We start from the raw sequence: 24,459 nt of genomic DNA, 5'->3' as shown, positions 1-24,459 counted from the left end.
ATAAATTCATCCCGGGAATTCATCTCCATTCAGATGCGTGCATATTTTTCCCATCCCGTGCGGCTGCTTGTTCTTACTCAATGGTTGTGTGACTTTGACCCGGATGAGATTCTGGACTGATTCGTTGAGTTGAAACTTTCCGCATAATGAGGACTGTGTGTGTGTTAGTGTGCGCGGGTGTGCGTAAAGCGACCATTCTGACCGAGTGATGAGGAAGTTATTTTTGCCGGAAATAGGACTGCCTTTGAGCGGAAAGTGGTCCACGTTTTGGCAGCGAAAGTCGAAAGCCATTCGCTGGTGGAAGTTTAGCAAATTTGTGATTCGATTATGCTAAGTTAAGAGGACTTGTTTGTGATTCAGGAAACCATTTGCATCGCCAAATTCCCGAAAAAATTATTTCACATTAGGGTAATTGGTCGTTCAGGAACGATGCGTAACTTCGTTACGTTAAAGTAGAAAAATTAACAGAAAAATTTTGCCTGCTAAAACCGTTGACCCGAAAAGTAGAAACCCCGTGAAACTTTTACATAAATGCTTAATAGGAAAAATGATACTCACGTATTTAATTCCAAGTCTAACCGAAATTTATGATTAAAAGCTTTTATCAAAAGTGATGTTCGATGAAAGTGTTTCCCCGTCTGAAAAGAGATAAAGAGAAATGGATCCAAATTAGCATAATTTACAAAGTTGAGCAAGGGAGGAAGTATTTGCTGAAATTAGAATTTCTTCCGTTCGTGCCCGCGCGCCCGGCTGAACCGGGCGAGGCAAACTTTACATCAATCTCCGTCGGCGATGTCCTCGTCATCGTCATCAACATCACCATCGTCATCAACAGTTTTATCATGATCGTCGCTTGCTCGAAGCAGCGGCTAAGTTTTTTTTTATTTTCCGCGCCCTAACAAGGACCTGGAGCAAGTGAGTGCACACACTCGCACCCCCGGGCCAGACCAGGGGAGGGGGGGCAAAACGGATGTACAAATTATTTAAATTAATGCGTTCTGCCCGAGCGCAGCATTCTTGTTTATGCAAACGACAAACTTCTCCGGAAAATTTTGGCTACGCTGCAGAAGTTTGTGCGTCCTCCGCGCGTTGATGATGCAGCACTTTTCTTTCCGGTTTTGAACTTTGATTCCGTCCTCCGGTTGATCCGTTGAAATTAATTTTAAGCCATCCTTTCGCCGCCGCCAGCATTGCAGCAGTAACCTCAGGTAAGTACGTGATTTGTAGCAAAGGTCATAAATCACGCACTGCTGTAGTGCTGCTGCTGCTGCTGGCTGCCCGAGGGCCTAAACGTCCCTCGTCGTTTTGGACAAAAACTAAGCCTAGTAATTTGTGACTGTCATCCCCCTGCACTTCACCCATCCATCCATCGCATCCCCGAGGAGAGGAAACACATTCGAAATGATTCAAACTTTGACGACAAAACTTTTAGGTCAGATTTCCACCAGTCGCAAAAGTAGAGCTTGTTAGCCGAAACCGACTGTGCTGCTGTCTGTTTCCATAACCCGTGAGTTTCACACTCTCCCCAGAGGGGGCTGGGGGATGAGGTCGGAAAATTCATCACGTTCCACCCACACGCTCTACGGACGGCCTTTCGACCGAACGTCCTCATCGTCCGCCTAATGCGAATCGTACGTGATTTTCGGCTCCGGCACGGAATTCGATTCTAAAAGTTACACTTCCGCCGTTACAGAATTCATCACTGGGCCAGACCAGCAGCTGGCTGGTCACCAGCTTGGCCCGCAGCAGCAGCCTGGCTCGGAAGGCAAATTAAATCATGTTTTAAATTGCTTTTAACCCGCCCTTTTTCGAATGGTCGCAACAGCAGCAGCAGCAGCAGTGGCATCAACAGCAGGCCAGGCAGTAGCATCCATTTAGTCATCAGTGACAAATTTGAACCCGATGTAATCCGTCGTCATCCGAGAATGATGCCGTCGGTCGTCGACGACAACGACGACGACGGGTTAACAATGGAATCAGGAAAAAGGATTCCCTGACCAGTCGTCGACAACAACAGCAGCAGTAGGGGCACTCAAGTATCCGTTCGTTTATTTTCTTTTTTTTGCGAACGTCTCCGGATTCAATTTCGAGAACATCAACGGAATTCGATCTCAAGTGTCAGTTTAGCGTGCTGAAAGGGAGCTGAAAATCAGTCGCATCCAGTTCTACGAGAGAGGTCGTGAACTTGTAGCGCTGGCCGGTGGGCGGGACGGCAGAATAATAAGCTTCTGCTAACCTCTCGGTTGATTCCGGGATTTTTATCCGGGAAATAGAATAATGCCACTCGACTGGTTTTCGGTGACGCGGGTGACGCCAAAAGGATCCTTCTTGTTCCTTATGCCGTCCGTTAGGGATTTCACAACGACGCAATCTGTAGTGGATATATTTGGGGCTGAGTGAGGTCGGCTCATCATAGTGGCACTTTTGTTTGCTTTTCGACGAGCCTTCGAGGGTAGTTCGGTGAATCCGCCGCCTTCATTGACACAAGAGCTGATTTTGGACAGTGATTTTTTTTTTCAATATACCATACTTTGGTGTAAATCAACTAAATATTGCCATCCTTTCTTTTCCTGGTTGATTTAACCAGGTTATAAATCCAGCAGAAATTTTGATCTTTTTGTTGATACTCTCTCAAAGCTACATTTTGTAATACGAAAAGTGCTTCCTATTTTTACTTAAAATGGAAGACCCATTTTTTAGATTTAGTATTGGCTACTTTACTTTAGGAAAATTTTAGAATATTATTATGAAAAAGTGTTCATAACTTCACAAATTCTGATACGTTTAGTTTAAGAGCGTAACTTTGGAATAAGAGCTCATTCAACAAATATTTTCTTACTCCTAGTTCATTGCAAAAACTGGCCTTAGAAATTTTTGGATTGTATTTTTAATTTCCTATTTTTTACTTTTCTTCTGTAGGGACATTATTACTGCGCCCAGTGTTTTGATCAATTGTGATATCGACCAGGTGTTTTTTTCTGTATTCCTGTATTCCGCACTTCATTCTTTTTGCAGTATTGCTGTAGAGTGACCAAACAGCTTATCATCCATGCCGATCAGCTCTAGCTCTAGATGTTGATCTCTAGAGCAAGGAACTACGGAGACTAATTATAAATTGCTTTAGCAAGAAGCTTCGTTGTTGGAAAATGCCGAATTCAGTATGAAGGAAGAAACTGAATAGATCGGAGAATAAACCCACTCATTTAGCATCAAATGGTCCGATACGACTGTGTACTGACTGAGTCAAGACAGACTCGCGTTGGGTACCTTGCAGCTACAGGGCTCCTAAGTCCTAACCGGAAACCATAAAAGGAAACTAACACTACTACCAAATAGACAGCAAAGATGGTCTGATTCGGATTTGAATTTTTTAGAAAGATTACCGGTTCGAGATGGGCTTGTGATTGACGAAAAAAAAATATTCCGGTCCAAGTCCAACGTTCGGATTTGGGAAGCATGAAACCCGACCATGCCCAATAGATAGCTACGAAAGAGAGGACAGCAACTAGAAAGACTAGAGGCTAGAGACCAGATATAAGAGTTCCGAAATCAGAGACTAGATATTAGATAAGAGATAACCCAGGTAACCAATCCCTAGCTACTATCTACAAAGACGGTTAAACTTTTGTAAGTCACGAACAAATTATCAGACAGGCCACAAGCAACTAATAAAACACATATTTTAGAAGGCCTGATGAAGCTCGAAATCCGGCATCGAAACGTTGGAGCATGCAAAACGTCTACTTTATTCGAAAGCTGAATCTGTCAATCTATTATAATTTTGCGTGCTAATTTGCAACATCTATACAGTCAAAACGCTAATGCCTATTAGTTGCCTGGGCAAAGATCATATATCAGGGACCAGACATTGGAGACCAAATACCAAAGACCAGAGATCAGACATAGACAGGACTTCCCTGCTTTTTGTACACCGTTTGTACCTGTTTAACTGTACCACCTCAGTCAAGCAAAATGTTTGTATGGGGGGCAAAGTTATGTATGGGGGATTCATAAACTATTATCTATAGCTATAAGAATGGATTTCTGTCTGTCTGTCCGTCTGTCCGTATGTTCCTTATAGAATCGAAAACTACTGAACCGATCGGCGTGAAAATTTGCATGTAGGGGTTTCTGGGGCCAGGGAAGGTTCTTATGATGGTTAGAGACCCCTCCCCCCACTAAGAGGGGGGGCTGCCATACAAATGAAACACAAATTTCTGCATAACTCGAGAACTGATCAAACAAATGGAGCAAAATTTTACATGTGGGTGTTTTTGGAGGCAAGAATTTATTGTATGGTAAATTGGGACCCCTCCCCTCTTTAGAAGAGGAATTATGACTCCTTTCCCCTTTAAGAGGGGGGGCTTCCATACAAATGAAATACAGATTTCCTCATAACTCGAGAACTAATCAAGTAAATGGAACCAAATTTGGCATGTGAAGGTTTACGAGAGCAAGAATATTTATGATATATAGTAGTTCCATATATCTTATCCACTCGTTTTCACCTTACGCTCTTATGGTGGCGTTACACCATATCCAAAAGATTTACCGTCGTTCGGACAACTTAGCAGGCTGGATGATAGAACAGAGGAGTGGATTTCTTTTCTGGTGTCTGGGGTGTCTGCGTACAGATCCCAGATCAAAATAGAAGTGTCCAGTCTGATCGATTCTATATTTCTGCTTGATTCATTGGTAGTAACTAGCCCTTTTATACAGGATTTTCCCTTAGCTAGCACAATCGGTCAAACATCAATACTTAATACTATTGCTTCCAAAATATTCAATGTTTATCAACATTGGCAGCTATTGTACTGAATCGTACTTTGTTTTAGTTTTGACTGTGCCTCGCCTGTGTGATGCCAGCGGCGCGTGCCGGTTCGGAGCTGGAGCAAATGCGCACCAGCAGCGATGAGTCACATCGTCATCGCCGCGAGTGGCGTCGTTCACTCCGCATCATAAACGCACATGCAGCATAACGCGGCTACATGCATCACACAGCAGCGGGCATAAACCACTCGTAAATAAATAGCGGTTTAATGTGTACTGTTTGTAGTACATGGAGAGTGCGTATAGCACATATTTTCTATGGTGAATTAGGACCCCTCCCCACTTTACGAGGGGGGGGGGGCTCCTGTACCAATAAAAAATAAATTTCCTCATAACTCGAGAACTAATCAAGCAAATGGAACCAAATTTGGCATGTGGATGTTTTTGGAGACAAAAATTTTTTCTATGATGAATTGGGACCCCACCCCACTTTTGGAGGGGGGGGGGGCTCCAATACAAATGAAATACAAATTTCCTCATAACACGAGAACTAATCAAGCAAATGGAACAAAATTTGGCATGTAAAGTTTTCGAGGGCAAGAATATTTTTTATGGTGAATTAGGACCCCTCCCCACTTTAAGAGAGGGGGCTCCTATACAACCGAAATACAAATTTACTCATAACTCGAGAACTAATCAAGCAAATGGAACCAAATTTGGCATGTAGATGCCTAATATTCTATGGTAAATTGAGACCTCCCCTCCCCTTTTTAGAAGGGGAATTATGACTCCTCTCCCCTTTAAGAGGGGGGGCGCTTCCATTCAAATGAAATACAAATTTCCTCATAACTCGAGAACTAATCAAGCAAATGTAACCAAATTTGGCATGTGAAGGTTTTCGAGGGCAAGAATATTTTCAATGATGAATTGGGACCCCTCCCCACTTTTGGAGGGGGGGGGGGCTCCTATACAAATGAAATACAAATTTCTTCATAACTTGAGAACTAATCAAGCAAATAAAACCAAATTTGGCATGTAGATGCCTAATATTCTATGGTAAATTGAGACCTCACCCCTCTTTAGAAGGGGAATTATGACTCCTCTCCCCTTTAAGAGGGGGGGGGGCGCTTCCATACAAATGAAATACAAATTTCCTCATTACTCGAGAACTAATCAAGCAAATGGAACCAAATTTGGCATGTGAAAGTTTTCGAGGGCAAGAATATTTTCTATGGTGAATTAGGACCCCTCCCGACTTTAAGAGGGGCGGCTCCTATACAAACGAAATACAAATTTCCTCATAACTCGAGAACTAATCAAGCAAATGGAACCAAATTTGGCACGTGGGTGTTTTTGGAGACAAAATTTTTTTCTATGATCCATTAGGACCCCACCCCACTTTTGGAGGATGGGTGGCTCCAAAACAAATGAAATACAAATTTCCTCATAACTCGAGAACTAATCAAGCAAATGGAACAAAATTTGGCATGTAAAAGTTTTCGAGGGCAAGAATATTTTTTATGGTGAATTAGGACCCCTCCCCACTTTAAGAGGGGAGGGCTCCTATACAAACGAAATACAAATTTTTTCATAACTCGAGAACTAATCAAGCGAATGGAACAAAATTTGGCATGTAAAAGTTTTCGAGGGCAAGAATATTTTTTATGGTGAATTAGGACCCCTCCCCACTTTAAGAGGGGAGGGCTCCTATACAAACGAAATACAAATTTTTTCATAACTCGAGAACTAATCAAGCGAATGGAACAAAATTTGGCATGTGAAAGTTTTCGAGGGCAAGAATATTTTCTATGGTGAATTAGGACCCCTCCCCACTCTAAGAGGGGGGGCTCCTATACAAACGAAATACAAATTTCCTCATAACTCGAGAACTAATCAAGCAAATGGAACAAAATTTGGCATATGAAAGTTTTCGAGGGCAAGAATATTTTCTATGGTGAATTAGGACCCCTCCCAACTTTAAGAGGGGGGGCTCCTATACAAACGAAATACAAATTTCCTCATAACTCGAGAACTAATCAAGCAAATGGAACCAAATTTGGCACGTGGGTGTCTTTGGAGACAAAATTTTTTCTATGGTGAATTGGGACCCCTCCCCACTTTTGGAGGGGGGGGGGGGGCTCCTATACAAATGAAATACAAATTTCTTCATAACTTGAGAACTAATCAAGCAAATGGATCCAAATTTGACATGTAGATGCCTAATATTCTATGGTAAATTGAGACCTCACCCCTCTTTAGAAGGGGAATTATGACTCCTCTCCCCTTTAAGAGGGGGGGGGCGCTTCCTTACAAATGAAATACAAATTTCCTCATTACTCGAGAACTAATCAAGCAAATGGAACCAAATTTGGCATGTGAAGGTTTTCGAGGGCAAGAATATTTTCTATGATGAATTAGGACCCCTCCCCACTTTAAGAGGGGGGGCTCCTGTACGAATGAAAAACAATTTTCCTCATAACTCGAGAACTAATTAATCAAATGAAACCATATTTGGCATGTGGGTGTTTTTGGAGGCATGATTTTTTTTTATGATGATTTAGGACTCCTCTCCCTTTTTAAGAGGGGGGGCTCCCATACAAATGAAATACAAATTTCCTCATAACTCGAAAACTAAGCAAGCAAATGGAACCAATTTTGGCATGTGGGGGGTTTTGGAGGCAGGAATTTTTTTAATGATGGTTTGAGACCCCTCACCCCTGTGGTAGGGGGATAAGGACTATCATACGAATAAAACAGAAATTTTTGCGTAACTCAAAAACTAATCGAACTCGAGAAATTTTAGACTCTTTCATAAAACATTAATCAATTACAAGACCACCAAAAACTATCAATAGTAACATTAGATGATTCAGCGCGAGACGGCCATAGGCCGCGAGTGTTGCCGGCGACCTGTCGTCGGAAGCACCGGCCACTGCGGGGGACAGCCCCCCGTAGAGATCATCTCTATCTAGGTTTATTTATTTTCCTAGATCTACTGACCTCTATAACTTTCCTTCAGTTGGGTCACCCCTGCGAAATGGTACTTTCTACGAAAAGATTTTCCGTGAAATGGTACATCCCGCGTAAGGTTTTTCCGCGAAATGGTATTCGGCGAAAGTCTATATTCCGCGTTATGGTCAACCGAGAATTGGTGTTCCGCAAAATGGTATTCGGCGAAATGGTACGTAATGATGGCGAATATTTAAATGCTATCCGCTTGATTTTATCAGGTTGAGCGATGGGGGGAGTTGTTTTCTACTTTACTTTGATGAAAATTTGTATATTAAAACACCCATGAACTCCTCAGAAACTTGCAAAACTCAAGATTGTGACAAAGGTCATTCGAGATTCACGATTTATGTACAACACGAAATTTTGGGGCAGCTAGTTTTTAAATATAACTGGGCAGAGGTGGAATGGCAAAATAAGTAAAAATAAATAAAATTGGTGCAGGATAGCCCTGGATTTTGGAGAATATATACCAAGAATCAAAGACGAGACCAAAGATTAGACATAAGAGACCAGAGACCAAAGCAGACTAGATTGGGCACTAGAGACTGTTGATCATAGATCAGGCATCAGAAACCAAAGATCGACGACTAGAGGTTAAAACCAAGATATCATAGAACTGACTTCTGAGAAATAGTAATAGAAAAAAAACAGAAAAAGCACCTGAGCTCGAAGAAGTTAAAGAAAAAAATCGGGTTGCTGAAGACCATGAAAGCCCCTGGTAAAGCACCGCCTACCGGCAGAGTTTCTAAACTTGACCGAGAAATGCTGGCAACGGCTCTACACTGGGTTATTTCCAAGGAGTTGGGTTGAGGAGTTTGTCCCATCTACAAAAAGGGTGATCCTTGCCGTCGATTGTAATCAAATATTCGGTAGTTTGTTTAAATAAGTAGTAGGTGGCTGTTTCCCGCTTGCCGGCAGTGAATTTTTTACGCAAAAATGCCACTCACATTGGCCATTGTGTTTTTGTATAAAGAGCGAATCTCAAAAATCTCAATAATATTTATGAAATAATATTTCATTTATGAAAGTATAATCATATGAAAATGTTTGCAGTTGAACTGAAAAGCAAATAATTCTACCGCAAATCATTTGTAGCCACCGATAGATAACTATAACGTTCTGAAACGACATCAACTGTTGTCACTAGCCCCATTTTCTCGCTAGAACGAACCTATAAAACACTCTCACTTAAAACGGGCAAAATTTACCAATGAGGGGGGCCACCACATTCAACAGCCTGGGCTGTCTCACTGGCAGGAGAGAATTACTTTTACTTTGAAAAACGCTAAAAGCACAATCATTCTGTAACGACGATGAGAAACGGTTGTTTGTGATCGATCGGAAAATCTCGCTCCCCGCAGCGGACACATTGATTGCCTACCGAACTTCAGTCAAATCGGTGGGCTGTCGAACACAGAGGAATTAATGTTGTTTTTATTGCCCTCGCATCATGTGCAGCAGTAGCAGTAGCAGGCAGGCAGGCAGCCAATGGTTCGTCGGGTGGAACACGCGCTTTTAACGAGATTTTCTCGATTATCGTTTTTCATTATTACACAGACAAGACGGTGTGAAGATGGTGTAGGGCACAAAATGCGAGGGGGGGAAACGTTAAGGGTGTTGGAAGATAATTAATTTTCATTCGTCTTCTTTTTCTAATGGCCATCTTCATCGTAATCGCCGTCATCGCCGACGACGTCGTCGTCGTCGTCGTCGTCATCGTCGTAGTCATTTTCAGACTCTATAGTTAGAACTCATCACAGCCCTGTTCCGACGTCGATGACACCTCCCCCCTAGCCGCTGCCGCTGTTTGGCTTGTTCTGTCGAGCGTTTTATTACTTGGTTTTAGAAGTGCCACTCCAGCTCCAGCGGATAGAAAGGCTTAGCGGAAATTATTAGCACTCAAAACGAAGGACTGAAAATAGAATGAGGCTACGAATAGCAGCTGTAAAGGATTTCCGGAAAACCATCGTGGAACGTTCCTGCTCTCCTGCTCTTGAATGGGGCCGATATTTTACTGCAATTTACTAGTGAGTTCTCAGCCAGGTGTTAATTTATTTGTGTACCGATCTAGAGGGGAGAGTGAAAAAAAACGAATGATTGCACTCGGAAAATATGTTTTTAAGCAAATAGCAGTTTTAGTTTCTGCCGCAAACCGACAATTTCTAGCACTGGTACTCGGAAAACATAATCCTCATCAGCGCCGTGTTTCATCACTGAGCGGAGCATGTTTTTCCGTATCAAGCGAGGAACAGAAATTAAATACCCATCCTCAGTTGCGGCATCCGGATTTAATTCGACGTGGGAAGCGAAAATCTATTATAACTTTCCCAACCCAACCGGGAAAATATGTGCCCCAGTCGTCGTACATATCTGCTACTAACCGTACTTGTTCGTTCCGAACGGTCGTCGGTCGAGATGCATCGCATCAAAGTACCGAGAATTATTTGATCAAAATCGAAACTATCGGCCCGGAGAATGGAGTGGAATGTGCGCCAGGCCAGTGCGGCCGTCCGTGTCGGACTCGACTAATCCGGTTTCCAGGGGGAGAATGTTGCCGCCGCGCCGCCTGGTTCGATGAAAGTGATGATGTAGTTGTTGTCAATATCTGTTTTTCCGTCTAAGCTTGAGCCGCTATTCGCTAGTTCAGCCTCGCACACTGAACCGCTACGCACTGTTGGTGAACGGACAACCAACGCAACAACGCAACGGTTGAAGTGATTGCTTGCGTCACTGCAAAAGAGGGGGGTCGGTCAATGAAATGTGAATCCGAATTTGTAAAAATTATTAAATGTTTAAAACCGCGAAAAATTTGATAGCTCAGCCCTCGAATTCAAATCCGACCACCGAAAAGGGTTTCTCGGTAAATATGAATTCAAGTTGAGCTCTTCCGTTCACCCCTCGGTTGCAAATAGCAACTATTTAGCCTCCTCTCCCACCAGCCAAATTCGTGCAGATTTTATTACAAATTGATGTTTATTTTATTTAATTTAGTTGTTCGGCACACCGCCACCGACCGACCGTAGGCAGAATAGTTTATCTGTGTCGCCGAGCAGTGTCGTGGTCGGAAAGGTAGGTGAGGGGGTGGGGGGGAAGGTGTAGGCAGCTCTCTCTGACTTAATTTAAATAGTTCATGTAGTTAGGTCTGATTAATGAAGTGCCTTATCGATGGCAGATCCGATAGACGGCCAGGCCGGCCGGCCAGCCAGTCAGCCAGCGCATCGACGAAGGCCTCTAATGGAGCTTCCGGGCACATACCGTGATTTGGCCTATGTCGGGAATGTCGGCGCTGGCTCCGAGTAAATTCAGAGTAAAATTTTCCAGTTCAACGACTACTATCCAGAGGGCATCCGACGATGGTTACACTGAGTGAGAGCCGTGCACGTTGTTTGTGTCGGCACGACGGCGAGTGAGTGTGGGTGTATTTTTGCACGGACGAAACGGATTCAGCAGGTTGGAGAGGCAGTGCAGTCAGTGGTGTGGTGTCAGAGCGAAAGGAATATCGCTCGGTGGGCGAATTGAATTTGCAAATCTCTTCTGGATTTGGTGGGATTATGAATATGAAAATCAAATATTATCCCAACTCTGCGATGCGCGATTATGCGCTGTCGATGAGTTTGCATACGCTAGTTACTGTTTAGTAAGCACTTTTGAGTTTTATTAAACAACAACTCGTTTTTAATTCCGACTCCGAATTTTAGTTTTCATCGTGCATGATTAAATCTGACAATCCTGACTGATATATGAAGATTACCGGAGAACGACGAACTCAACTACGGTCGATTTTGAGCTTCCACAACTGTTGATTCACCGTAGCAATGAAAACTCTAATGCATCGAGTCTTATTTAGGTTTGCGAGCACACCAAAGGAGCAGGGTAAAAACGAACATCGGAAAACAAAAATCGACGACGCCGGTTTCTCTTTGTGCCGCCCGTCACGTCTGGAAAAATGACAGAAGATAACGGAAACAATGCTACACAATCCTCTACCGCAGCTATGTAGAACCGAAAATTCTGCAAGCGAACGATGATGAAGCTTCTACGTTTTTGTCATCCCGTAAGAGCACTGGCGGAGGAGGGGGGAGGTGTTGCATCCTTCGGTGTACGGTCATGTGAGTAAACAGACACAGTACAGTACAGCAACCGCACAACTATAATGGCGGGAATGGAACGGGTAAATGTCACATAAATATCCTCGTCAGGACAATTTTCCAATTCTGAGACAGCTAGTCTCAGGCTTAAAGAGACTTCGTGAGCGTGAGACATCTATGCAGATTGTATATGTAAGAATACTCAAGTTTGATGTGACCAACATACAAAAGGAAAAAATGTGGAAAAGGAGATAATGGGGGAGAAAAAGCGGGGAAATAAGGCAAAACGAAAAGATACTACAGAAAAATACTGAAAAAAAGTAAGCAAAAAGAGAAAAACGAAGTAAAAATCATAAAGAAAACGATGGAAGAGGAATAAAATGAGGATGAATTGGACAGAAAAAGAAAAAAACGGGACAAAAAAGAAGGGAGAATATGGAAGCAGGAAAATAGAGAAACGAGCACAGAAAAACGAGGCAGGAGAAGAAAAACTGGAGAAACAATTAAATCGGAAGACAAAAGGGACGAAATGAAACAAAAAACAGAACGTGACAGAAAAGGATGAAAAATGAAGGATGAAAAGGGACGAACACGAAAAACGGGATAGAAAAAGAATTTGAAACCGGGACCAAAATCAAGAAAAAAGTCAAAACGGGACAGAAAATGAAAAAAAATGAACAAGTGATAAAGAAAACGAGCTTGGAAACGACAAAAAACGGAAAAAAGAGGAAATAAAGCGATAAAATGGGACACAAAATAAAAAACAATAACGAAAAAAGGAAAATCGAGAAAAAATAAGAGGGAAAATACAGGAAAAGAAGAATCGTTAGTGTAAAAGCGGTGGTAAATAACAAGGAAAACGCGAAAAAGAGGCCAATAGGGATATAAAACGGGAAGATGGGACAGAAAAAGAAGGAAAACTAGCCAAAAGATGGACAAACGATAAACAAAATTTAAAACAAAATAGCAAAGGAGAAAAAGAAAAGAAGAAAATACGGCACAGAAAACGATAATGGAGAATGAAAAAGGAAATGGCAAAAAAAGTGAAAACAAAACGTGTGAAACGGAAAATAAAAAATGAACATGACAGAAAAGAAGGAAATAATAAGGAAAAGAACGGAACAGATGAAAACGTGAAACGGGACGAGATTATGACAAAAATGAGACGGGAAAACAGGAAAACCAGACACAGGAAAAGGAAGAAAAGCGGGAATGGGAAATGAAGAAAAAAGAATTGAGAAAGAGGCAACAGCGGAAAAAAGGAAAAACTTTAGAAAAATGAAGAAAATGTAAACGAAACGTCAGAGGAAATGAGGAAGATGGGAAAAAGAAACGAGGTAAAACGGGATTTAAAAGGCAAGAGTTCAAGCAAAAAACTGGGACAGAAAAAGAGGAAATAAACATCAAAACAATGAGCTAATGACAAAGGTAAAACGAACAAGAAAAAGACGAACAACGCGCAATAGAAGGGTAAACCGAAGAGGATAGGGAAAAAGGAGGGACCAAAACAGAATCAACGTGACAGGTAAGAAAGAAAATACATCAAAGGGAGAAAAATTTGAACAGACGAAGATGAAAATCGAGAAAAAAGGAGAAAAAGACGAGAACTATAATGAAAAAGAAAAAGAGAATAAAATTTTCGGAATACGAGGACAAAAGTGAAAACCAGGACTGAAACTGGGAAAGAAAATATGGAACAGTAAATGGAAAAGAAAATAAGGAACAGTAAATGAAAAAATAGAACAATGAAATAGGAAATACGGGACAGAAAAAAACGAAACATGAAGAGAAAAAACGGAAAGAAAGTGAGAGCAAAACCAAGATAACGGCACAGAAAAAGTGAAAAACTGGAAAACAGTTGAAATACGGGACTGGAGAAGAGAAAAAACGAAACAGAAAAGAAGTAAAACATGTGAGAATAAGACGAAGAATATCAATCCCATTTTTAAGCAAAAATTCCTTTCGTAAAATAAATAACTAAAATTAATTTCATGTCTGAATCCGGTTTGAAGTAAAACTTTTAATTCACATTAGTCCAAATTCAAGTCAAATTTAAATCCAATTTTAGATTCATTTTTAAGTCATATTTAAACTATGGTTTCAAATCCAATTTAATGTAGGATTTGAATTCTAAATTCAAGTCCAAATATAATTCCTACACACTTAAAAATAAGTGCCGAAGTCAGCTAAATTTTGCCGAGATTTGGACAGCCGAGCGTTCGGTCAAATTTTTTATGATGCCAAACGTTAGTAAACATCCATAAACGTCGATTTGCAAAACTGAAATTTTCACCGGCTGTACAAATCTCGGCAAATTTTGGTGAGTTTTTTAAGTGTGTAGCCTATTCGGTAGAAGAAACAAAGAAAACGGGAAAAAGAGGTCAAACTGGATATAAAACTGGCAAAACGGAACAGAAAAAGAAGAGAAACTAGAGAAAAGAAGGAATAAAGATGATGAAAATAAAGAAAATTACAAAGAAACGTTGGATAAGAAGCAAAACCTTGTTTTAGCTGCTATCGAAAAAAGAAGTCCAAATTCAAGTTCAGTTCAGTTTTTTTTGGAACGGTTTTTCGGCTTAGCAGTCGTTCGATAGCAGCTAAAACAAGGTTTTGCTTCTTATCCAACGTTTCTTTGTATTTTCTTTATTTTCATCATCTTTATTCCTTCTTATCTAGTTTCTCTTCTTTTTCTGTTCCATTTTGCCAGTTTTATATCCAGTTTGACCTCTTTTTCCCGTTTTCTTTGTTTCTTCTACCGAATAGGCTACACACTTAAAAAAACTCAGCAAAATTTGCCGAGATTTGTACAGCCGGTGAAAATTTCAGTTTTGCAAATCGACGTTTACGGATGTTTACTAACGTTTGGCATCATAAAAAATTTGACCGAACGCTCGGCTGTCCAAATCTCGGCAAAATTTAGCTGACTTCGGCACTTTTTTTAAGTGTGTAGGAATTATATTTGGACTTGAATTTAAAATTCAAATCCTACATCAATTGGATTTGAAACCATAGGAAATGAGGTCAAACGTGATAAAAACATGGGGCAAAACACGACAAAATGGGAAAAAGAACAGAAAAACAAGAAAAAAGATGTAAAAAAGACAAGAAAAAAGATATAAAGAAAAAGGAACAAAACGACCGAGAAAAAGACGAAAGAAGGAAACAAAAAGAGTAAACCAAATAGATTCCCTTTTCTCTTCTTTTCTTTCAGGAGCCAAAAACAGAATGAATGTGACAGAAAAGTAGGGAAAACGAGGCATCAAAAAGAGGGTAAATGGATAAGACGAAAAGCGAGAAGGAAATGAGACGAAAACTAGAAACGAAATTAAGGAGGAAAAAGGATAAAAATGTCGGAGAACGAGAAAGAAAACAAGAGGAAAAGCATGACAGAAAATAACAAAAATGAGACAGGAAATTTAGAAGAACGGATAAATGAACGTGGGACAGAAAAAAAGTAAGCGGAAGAACAAAAGGAAAGCGAAAGCAAAAACCAAGAAAACGGTTCATAAAAGGAGAAAAAATGGAAAAAAATAGTTGAAAAACGAAACTTGAGAAGAGAAAAACGCAACAGGTAAAACATGTAAGGGAATAAAATGAAATGAATTCTATCTCCTAATTTCAAGTAAAGTTTCGTTGCTAATTTCGTGTCTATATCCAGTTTGAAGTTAAACTTTTAGTTCAAATTTAGTCTAAATTTAAGTTTTAATTAATATTTCTTTTGAACCCTCTATTAAAAGAACAGCGCAAAAAGGAAAAAACGAGAGAAACCAAAAAGAAAAAGAAGAATAGCCAGAGAGAAAAAGAAAAGCGACAGAGGAAACAAAAAAACCGGAAAAAGAGGTTAAACAGGATACAAAAGGGGAAAAATGAGACAAAACCCGGGAGAATTGGACAGAAAAAGAAGAAAAACTAGAAGAAAAAAGGAAAACGACAGAGAAAAAAAAGAAAACTAGACACAAAATAGAAAATGAGGAAAAGAAAAGGAGAAAATACCGGACAGAATGGAGTAACGAGAACAAAAACAGAAAATGGAAAAAAAATTAGAATGGAAAACAAAAGGGATAAAACGGGAAGCGAAACACAACATGACAGGAATAGAGGAAAGGCAGAAAACAATAAGAAAAACGAACGGAATAGACGAAAACGAGAAACGTGACAGACCATGATTAAAAATTAGGCAGGGATGATTAAAAGGGGAAATGAAAAGAAAAGGAATAAGCAAAGAGGAAACATCGAAAATAGGAAGAACAAAAGAGAGAGAAAAAGGAATGAAAATGAGACAAGAATGAGAATACGGAACAGCAAACAAAAGAAACCGAAAGGAAAACGACAGAAGAAAAAAGGAAAATGGGAAACTAAGATCAAACGGAATGTAAAAGAAGAGAGAGGGGCAAAAACGGGAAATAGGGGTAGAAAAACAGGAAAACCGGATTACAGAAAATGACGAAAAACGAGAAATTAAAAGGGTTAGCCAAAGAGGAAAGTGAAAAATAGGGGCCAAAAACAGAATTAACGTGACAAAAAGGAAGGAAAAACGAGGCATCGAAAAGAGGAAAAACAGGAACAGATGTAGACGAAAAAAGAAAAGAAAAGGAGATAAAAGGAGTTAGAAAAAGATGAATAAAAATACGAAAATAAAGAAAAAAGAGCATGAAATGTCGGAATGCAAGAAAGAAAATAACAAAAAGGAAAAGCAACACTAAAAATAAGTCAAAATGAGACAAGAAATGAAAAAAGGGAATGATGAAACTGGAAACACGGGACTAAAACGAGAGAAAAAGAGGAAAAACCAAAGGAAAGTGAAAGTAAAAACCATGAAAACGATATATAAAAGGAGAAAAAAGGGAAAAGTAGTTGAAAAACGGAACTGGGGAAGATAAAAACGACAGACACGAGGTAAAACACGTAAGGGAATAAAACGAAATATGCCAATCCTAATTTCAAGAAAAGCTTTGTTTCTAATTTCGTATCTGTATCCGGTTTGAAGTAGTAAAACTTGTAGTTCAAATAAGTTCAAACTGAGGTGTTAGTTAATATTTCTTTTTGACACTCTTTCAATCAATTCTTTCACACTTGACATTATGTAAAAAATTGCATGCAACTAATTGAAAAGCAACAAATTAAACGCGCAAAACCTATTGTCGGATTACACAGTCGCTAATTCTCCCTCACTTTGCTGCATTACGTCCCATGCATGAGTCTTCCGTCAATGTCTTTTTCATATAAGACTTCAGTTTGAAATAAATTCTTGCAGTATGCGGATACAATCACACGAAAGAAAGGATAAGTCGCTCATTCTTTTATAAATCTTCACTTGCAGAACGACAAATTGGACTAGGTTTATCGCGGTCCTAAAAAATCTTTTTGGAATAAGGAGACCTATCTCCAATGTTGCGAATTGAGCGAGAAGTCAACTATGCCTGCTCATACGCGAAAGAGTATGGGAAAAATAGCATTCAACACTTATGCCGCACACGCAGGCGTAAAACAAATAGCCGCCGGTGCTGTGTGGGATATTTCGTTACCCACACACTCGCGCACGCTCATCCTCACATCGTCTTCCTGCATGGCTTATTCCCGAGGCGAAAAACTCATTCCCCACGAGTACCAGTGAGGCTAGTGGCGCACTGAGATACAAATTTTGCATTATTTTTTCTTGTTCTTTTTCATCTTCGCCCTCGATTCTACTCACGGGCGGGAGCGCGAGGCCTCGCGTATAATCGATATCAACAGATCGGACTGCAACGACGAACGAAGAGCGACATCTGTAGCTGTTAGCTAAGCATATACGAGCAAAAACTCGTTGTACTGCATTTTGAAATAAAAGGGGGAGCTTTAAAGGAATTCTCATGCCGGCGTGTTCGTTAGAATAAGTACGCGTGTGTGAGAAAATTAGACCACACGAGTGCGGGTTTCGCAACACTGCCTATCTTTGTCGTTGACGCACTTCCCTAACACAGACATCAAATTAGGCTTGGTTTGTAGCAGTCCTAAGAAATTTTGTTAGGACGAGAGGACTTTATTACTTTTTCTAGCGTACTTCCCAAGCACAGATATCAATTTGGTACAGGTCTGAACGTCGTAAAGAATCTTCGATCTGTTGGAAAGAGGGGGCTTTGTCACTTTGTTTTTCTTTAAATAAAGTAATCGAATTCACAGTACACACACAGTACACGAAATCACAGATGGTGTGGTGTTTAACTTTCGTCCTCCTAGGTAGGAACCTGGGACGGTCAGAGCTATGTTGAACGCTTTGCTATGTTGCCTTCCCCATTTCATACCCGCGTAACGCATGGGGCAAAATACCGAATGAAAAAAGTTTCGAAACAAAATGACTTGCTCGTATGAGTCAGTTCGAGGTCACCAAATGAATATTTTTTGATTTCCACATTGTTTCAATTCTTTGCTCGAAGGTGAGATTCCATCATTTTGATAAAGAAATAAATGCCGTTAGCTTGGCTTGGATCTGTTCCAATATTCGATGGCACAACTGCTCCTGCTCTAGTCCAACAAAGCTCGACCTGGGTGATTATCAGTTTATTATATGTTATTATCTTCAACTATGATATATTCAATCAGTATTTTTTTTCATTTCCCATTACGTGCTACCATTTTCCGAACTTTAAGCTAACCGAAAGACGATCCGCGCCCGTAAACCGTTTGTTGCTTTTGACATCTTCGAACAAATGTAGTTTAGTGAAATGTCGGTCCATTTCTAGACTCCGAACCTTCGACGAAGAGTCTCGCTTGCTTGCTCGCGGCCGCAATTGTAGATAATTGGATTGATGTTTATTTCCAAGCAAGCTATCTGACAAAAAAAGAGCAAACAATGGAGAAGGGGGGTAAATTGTCAACCACGGAGAACCCCAACTTTAACCGGAGTCGACCGAGCTCCAAGCCCGAATCAGACAGGAGACGCATTGGACAGGAAGGTCGTGAAAGAGAAAACTTTTGCATGGTTTTGCATGGAACGCCCCCCGAAATCCCATCATTCATGTCGAATTAGAGATCTTTCTGTTTCTCTTAGCTTTTTTGGCTGACGGTTCATGGTAGGAAAGTAGTAGGCTTTTATAGGGGAAATTTTCTAACTGTCTCAGAGCAAGCAGTATTTGACGACAGCAGAGGACCGAGGCCGGGGACCAGAGGACAGACAGAAAATTTCAACTGTCCGAAATAATTGAATGAATGGCTTTCCACATGAGCAAGTTTTCAGAATTTCTTAATTTTTGGCTTCGCGCTTGCTGGTCCTGCAGGTCTGCAAATGCGTGTTACTGAAATAGTGAAATCAGCTTGAAATCACAAGCATTTGGACAAAGTTCACGCGCTCGTCTCCGTTCGTTCTTTTCCTTGGAAAGGAATAAAACTTTCGTCCAATGGTCACCTCCTACGCAGAGGTCAGTTTTCTCCGAAAAAGTAAAAGTGAAAAAGGAAAATGGTGGATTGAGAGTGGCTTTTCCAGCACGATCGAAGATAATTTCTGTTTCGAAAGTGATATAAATGCGTTGCAGTCATTCGAAGATGATTTTAATTAATCAAATGCTTTTCCATCCGGCACTTCAATGTCAATTAAATTGAATAGATGAAATTTACAGTACGATTTCGACAATTTGAGAAGTACATTTCGGCAACGTATCAACTGTCTAATTTATCTACTGTGTCTGTCATTGGCATCATCGGCATCCATTAATCAGTTTTTAGATTGTGGAAGGATAAAAAACGCAAGAGTGGGAAGCTCTCACACCCACCACCGAGAATCAACCTGAGAAAATACCATTCGAATCAATGCATCATTGTTTCCTGCTGCAACCGAATATACGTTTTCTCCGTTCAATGCGGACTAGGACGTTTGTATTGTCACTCTTGATCAGGGAAAAGAAGAAAAAATGTGAACATTTCATTCATCTGTTTCCGGCAGACGTTCTAGCGTTGTCGGGCGGTCCCCTTTGAAGTGATGTTTCGCCTCGGATGAAATCATGCGGAAATCTCGTTTCGGACTCGGAATTCTGAGCGTATGTGCATAAATAATTGTCTTTTTATTACAAGCTGACAGTGCATCGGAGCGATATGGTTTTTCGCTTCCGTGTTACAGTCTTTGAATACTCTACTGAGGAAAGAATATTCTTCCAGTGTCTAGGAAAGGGAAAATTCACAAATCGATTTCGTTCTAATTCCAGGTGTGCTGATTGGTTACCAGTCAGTTGGAATCCATTGATGTCGACGTGTGGGTTCGCGCGTACGTTTGTGTTTGTTTGTTTGTGCCGACTGGCGCAACAGCATCAGGCTGTGGCAGCAACCGTAGAAAAGCCCGGAAACCCAATCAACCGCAAATAAAGCGCCAATTATTCGAAACAATTGTGGTGAATTGAATGCGGTGGCGATTGCACTCCTACAATGGAAACTTAATTGGTGCGGTGATTTGGTGGTAACTTTTTCCGATTGAACCGACGAAAGGAAGATTGTTGAATATTAGTCAGTTCTTTTTGCCTAAGAGATTTACTGGCGGGACGTCGACGTCAAGGGAGTACCCTTCCGGAACCCAACGAAACCCGTCAACTATCAATGCCACACAGCTGTCAAGTCAACTGCTTGCCGTTATGCTAACGATTACCAGCCAGTGTTCGGAATCGAACTGTACTGTAGAACCCATAAATCTTTTCAAGGTGACGGCATTTCCGTGCGTCGGGTGAAAATTATCGCTGCGGTTGACGCAGGACCGGGAGGTCACGGGCTGGGGTTCGAGTATCTTTCCGCTCTCATGTCGCAATCTTCGTCAACTTCACCGGTTACCAGTTTCCCATCCCATCCGGTTCGGTTGGACAAGCAGGCAGGCAGGCAGGTGAAAAGGTGAAATATTAAGGTCGAGCAAAATGCCGATAAGTTTGGCACACAGAAACACTCGGTGCTAAACCGCAAACTTCTTTTCGTTCTCCACATTCCGCTCCGCTCCAGGAACCACTTGCGGTGCAGAAAGTTTAGCAATAATATTTTGCCTTGGCTGTGGTCGTCCTCCTGCTTGCTTGCTGCTAGTTTGTATTTGAATTGCCAGGTATATTAAATATTAAAATACTCATCCAATTAGTTCGCAATCAATTTCCTCGGAAGAAGATGCTACTTTAGCTGACTAATGAAACCCTTCGTTTCGGTTGATTTATGTTGTTCGGAAAGTTGAACGTTCTGCAGCTGTACGGGGATTCTGCAGATAATTGCGAAATTGTCAGACCGTCATAAATGTCCTAGTCGGTGGCGATCCTTTATCAAACCGTGCCATGTTCTGGTTGGTAGGCAAAATTATGTCGCCCCATTTTAGTTGCTACATAAGCACTCTTGAGTGGGGTCCGCCGAACAACGCTGTACTGTGCCGGGGCTGTGAAGCAGAACCAATAGATCAACGTTTCAGTTGTCAAACCGAACAAAACCGAGAGATTTTTGTCTGCCAAACTAAACCAGATGCTTCATTGCTAACCGATCCAGCATATTATTAGCCTATTTATGGTTGTGCTATAGCAAAACAAATCCACTCAAAATCAGACCCACCATCGTATCGTTCCAAAGTGATTAGACATCCTCGGAGAAGCATAATAATAATACACCACAAACAATGAAAGGACCGAACGGACAAGACAGTCCACCGCCCGTCCGTACGAGGGTGGGAAAACATAATTTACATCCAGAAAACATGATCCCTACAAGCGCTTACATGGCCACACTCTTAAACTTCACCGTGTGGCGTTGTGCTGACATCTCCGCTGGTGTACCCCTGTCCCGGCCCTGTCACCCCTGTCCCTGTCCAGCTGGCCTGTCACGATCAACCTTCAATATCTTCATACGATTATTGTCCGGAGGACGTAGAATCCGACAGCGCTAGAGCAGCAGACCGTCATCTCAGTTCGTTCGTTAGTTTGTCGACATCGTCGTCGTCATCGTTGTCGTCGACCATACATAAATTTGCTACAATAACATCAAAACGTTACTGTAATGATGTTCATATGATAATAAAGTGTCCTTCCCCCTGTGCACTGGATAGTGCTTCCGCTTCAGCGGAAGCCCACCCAAACGGCCAGGGGCTCGCTACTAGCTTAGCTTCGGTAGTGGGCGAAATTTGTGCGGTTTCGCCCAATCCGAACCGTTCAAACCAGCGTCGTTTTCTTTTCTTTTATATTTGGTGCTGCCGTTTGACCACACTTTATTGATTTTTAGTGTCAGTAAAATCTCATAACGTTCAGAGTCTTGGAACTGTGTCGGTATGCCAACGACGACGACGATGACGACCGAAAACCCCGTTTGCTCTCTGCAGGTTGTCCAAATATTTCTTCTAATGGGGAATTTAGTGTCAGGATGGATGGTTACTTGCCAATTACTCATCCTGTTTATGTGAGTTTTTTTTTCGAAATAACTTAAATTAGTTGATTTCTGAGGAAATATTTTTATTGAAAAGAAAGCAAATGGTTCTGAATTTTTGCTGTCGGACCAATCTTTTTAGTTTTAGTTAAACTTTTGCAAAACATACAAAATATATTTATTCTAACTAGACCGACAGAAAGGTTATTTATATATTTTTTTAAACAATTCTCAATCAAGCACAAATAAACAATTTGACTTTGTCGCAATTTTTGTGGCCCGTTTTTGAGATTGTTTCACCATTTGGGTTGAACGACAATGAATAATTGAATAGACTTTTGAGTCAAGTATCGTCAAGTATCAAGTATCGAAACTTGCAAAAGGCGCTGCAGCACGCTAGTGCGTCATAATTTAATAAAAATGAGAGATCAGAAAGAGGAACGGAAAAGAGAGCAGAAATGGAATATTCATCACACGAACAATAACCAATTACCAACAAATTAAAGACTAATCTCAAGTTTTTAGTCTTGACCTTGAAATGTGGTCATACATATATATTAATACTAGCTGACCCGACAAACTTAGATAGATATAGATAGTTTTTGTGCTCTTGTATTGACTAATGTTTTATGGAAGAGTCTCGAATTTCTCGAGTTCGATTAGTTTTTGAGTTTCGCAAAAATTTCTGTTTTATTTGTATGAGAGTCCATATCCCCTTACCACAGGGGTGAGAGGTCTCTAACTATCGTAAAATGAATTCAACACTCCAAAATCTCCCACATGCCAAATTTGGTTCCATTTGATTGATTAGTTCTCGAGATAAGAGGAAATTTGCATTTCATTTGTATGGAAGCCCACCCTCTTAAAGGGGAGATGGGCCTTATGGCTTTCTAAAGAAGAGAGGGGTCTCAATTCACCATAGAAAAAAAATCTTGCGTCCAAAACCACTTACATGTCAAATTTGGTTCCATTTGCTTGATTAGTTCTCGAGTTATGAGGAAATTTGTTTTTCATTTGTATAGGAGCCCCCCCCCCCCTCTTAAAGTGGGGAAATCCATAGAAAATATACCATAGAAAATATTCTTGCCTCCAAAAACAGCCACATGCCAAATATGGTTCCATTTGCTTGATTAGTTCTCGAATTATGAGGAAATTTGTATTTTATTTGTGTAGAAGCACCCCCCCCTTAAAGTTGGGTGTGGTCCTAATTCGCCATAGAAAATATTTTTTGCCTCCAGAAACCTCCACATGCCAAATTTGGTTCTATTTGCTTGATTAGTTCTCGAGTTATGAGGAAATTTGAATTTCATTTGTATAGGAGCCCCCCCTCTTAAAGTTGGGAGGGGTCCTAATTCACCATAGAAAATATTCTTGCCCTCGAAAACTTTCACATGCCAAATTTGATTTCATTTGCTTGATTAGCTCTCGAGTTATGAGGAAATTTGTATTTCATTTGAATAGGAGCCCCCCCCTCCTAAAGTGAGGAGGGGTCCCAGTTCATCATAGAAAAAAATTTTGTCTCCAAAAACACCCACGTGTCAAATTTGATTCCATTTGCTTGATTAGTTCTCGAGTTATGAGGAAATTTGTGTTTCGTTTGTATAGGAGCCCCCCCTCTTAAAGTAGGGAGGGGTCTTTATTCACCATAGAAAATATTCTTGCCCTCGAAAACTTTCACATGCCAAATTTTGTTCCATTTGCTTGATTAGTTCTTCAGTTATGAGGAAATTTGTATTTCATGTGTATAGGATCCCCCCCTCCTAAAACGGGGAGGGGTCCCAATTCATCATAGAAAAAAATTTTGTCTCCAAAAACACCCACATGCTAAATTTGGTTCCATTTGCTTAATTACTTCTCGAGTTATGAGGAAAATTGTGTTTCTTTGGTACAGGAGCCCCCCCTCTTAAAGTGGGGAGGGGTCCTAATTTTCTATAGAAAATATTCTTGCCCTCGGAAACCTTCACATGCCAAATTTGGTTCCATTTGCTTGATTAGTTCTCGAGTTATGAGGAAATTTGTATGGAAGCCCCCCCTTTCAAAGAGGAGAGGAGTTATAATTCCCCTTATAATGAGGGGAGGGGTCTCAATTTACCATAGAATAAATTCTTGTCACCGAAAACACCCACATGCCAAATGTTGTGCTATTTGCTTGATTAGTTGTCGAGTTATGCAGAAATTTGTGTTTCATTTGTATGGGAGCCCCCCCTCTTAGTGGGGGGAGGGGTTTCTAACCATCACTAAAACCTTTCCT

The 24,459-nt window shown here is 40.8% G+C and overlaps 1 protein-coding gene across 1 annotated transcript in view; it reads right to left on the bottom strand.

Annotated features, from left to right (window-relative positions):
• The window catches only part of LOC128732897 (disintegrin and metalloproteinase domain-containing protein 30), a 439,446-nt gene that overhangs the window by 330,457 nt on the left and 84,530 nt on the right, over positions 1-24,459 (bottom strand). Inside the window, exon 3 of the mRNA XM_053826334.1 lies at positions 559-638. Coding sequence (XP_053682309.1) covers positions 559-638 — 80 coding nt within the window. The remainder of the gene's footprint in view (positions 1-558; positions 639-24,459) is intronic.

This window comes from Sabethes cyaneus, chromosome 1 (genome assembly GCF_943734655.1).
Source record: "Sabethes cyaneus chromosome 1, idSabCyanKW18_F2, whole genome shotgun sequence".
NCBI lineage: Eukaryota > Metazoa > Arthropoda > Insecta > Diptera > Culicidae > Sabethes > Sabethes cyaneus.
The sequence above is the reverse complement of the archived record's forward strand: the minus strand, read 5'-3'. Positions and strand labels throughout refer to the sequence as shown.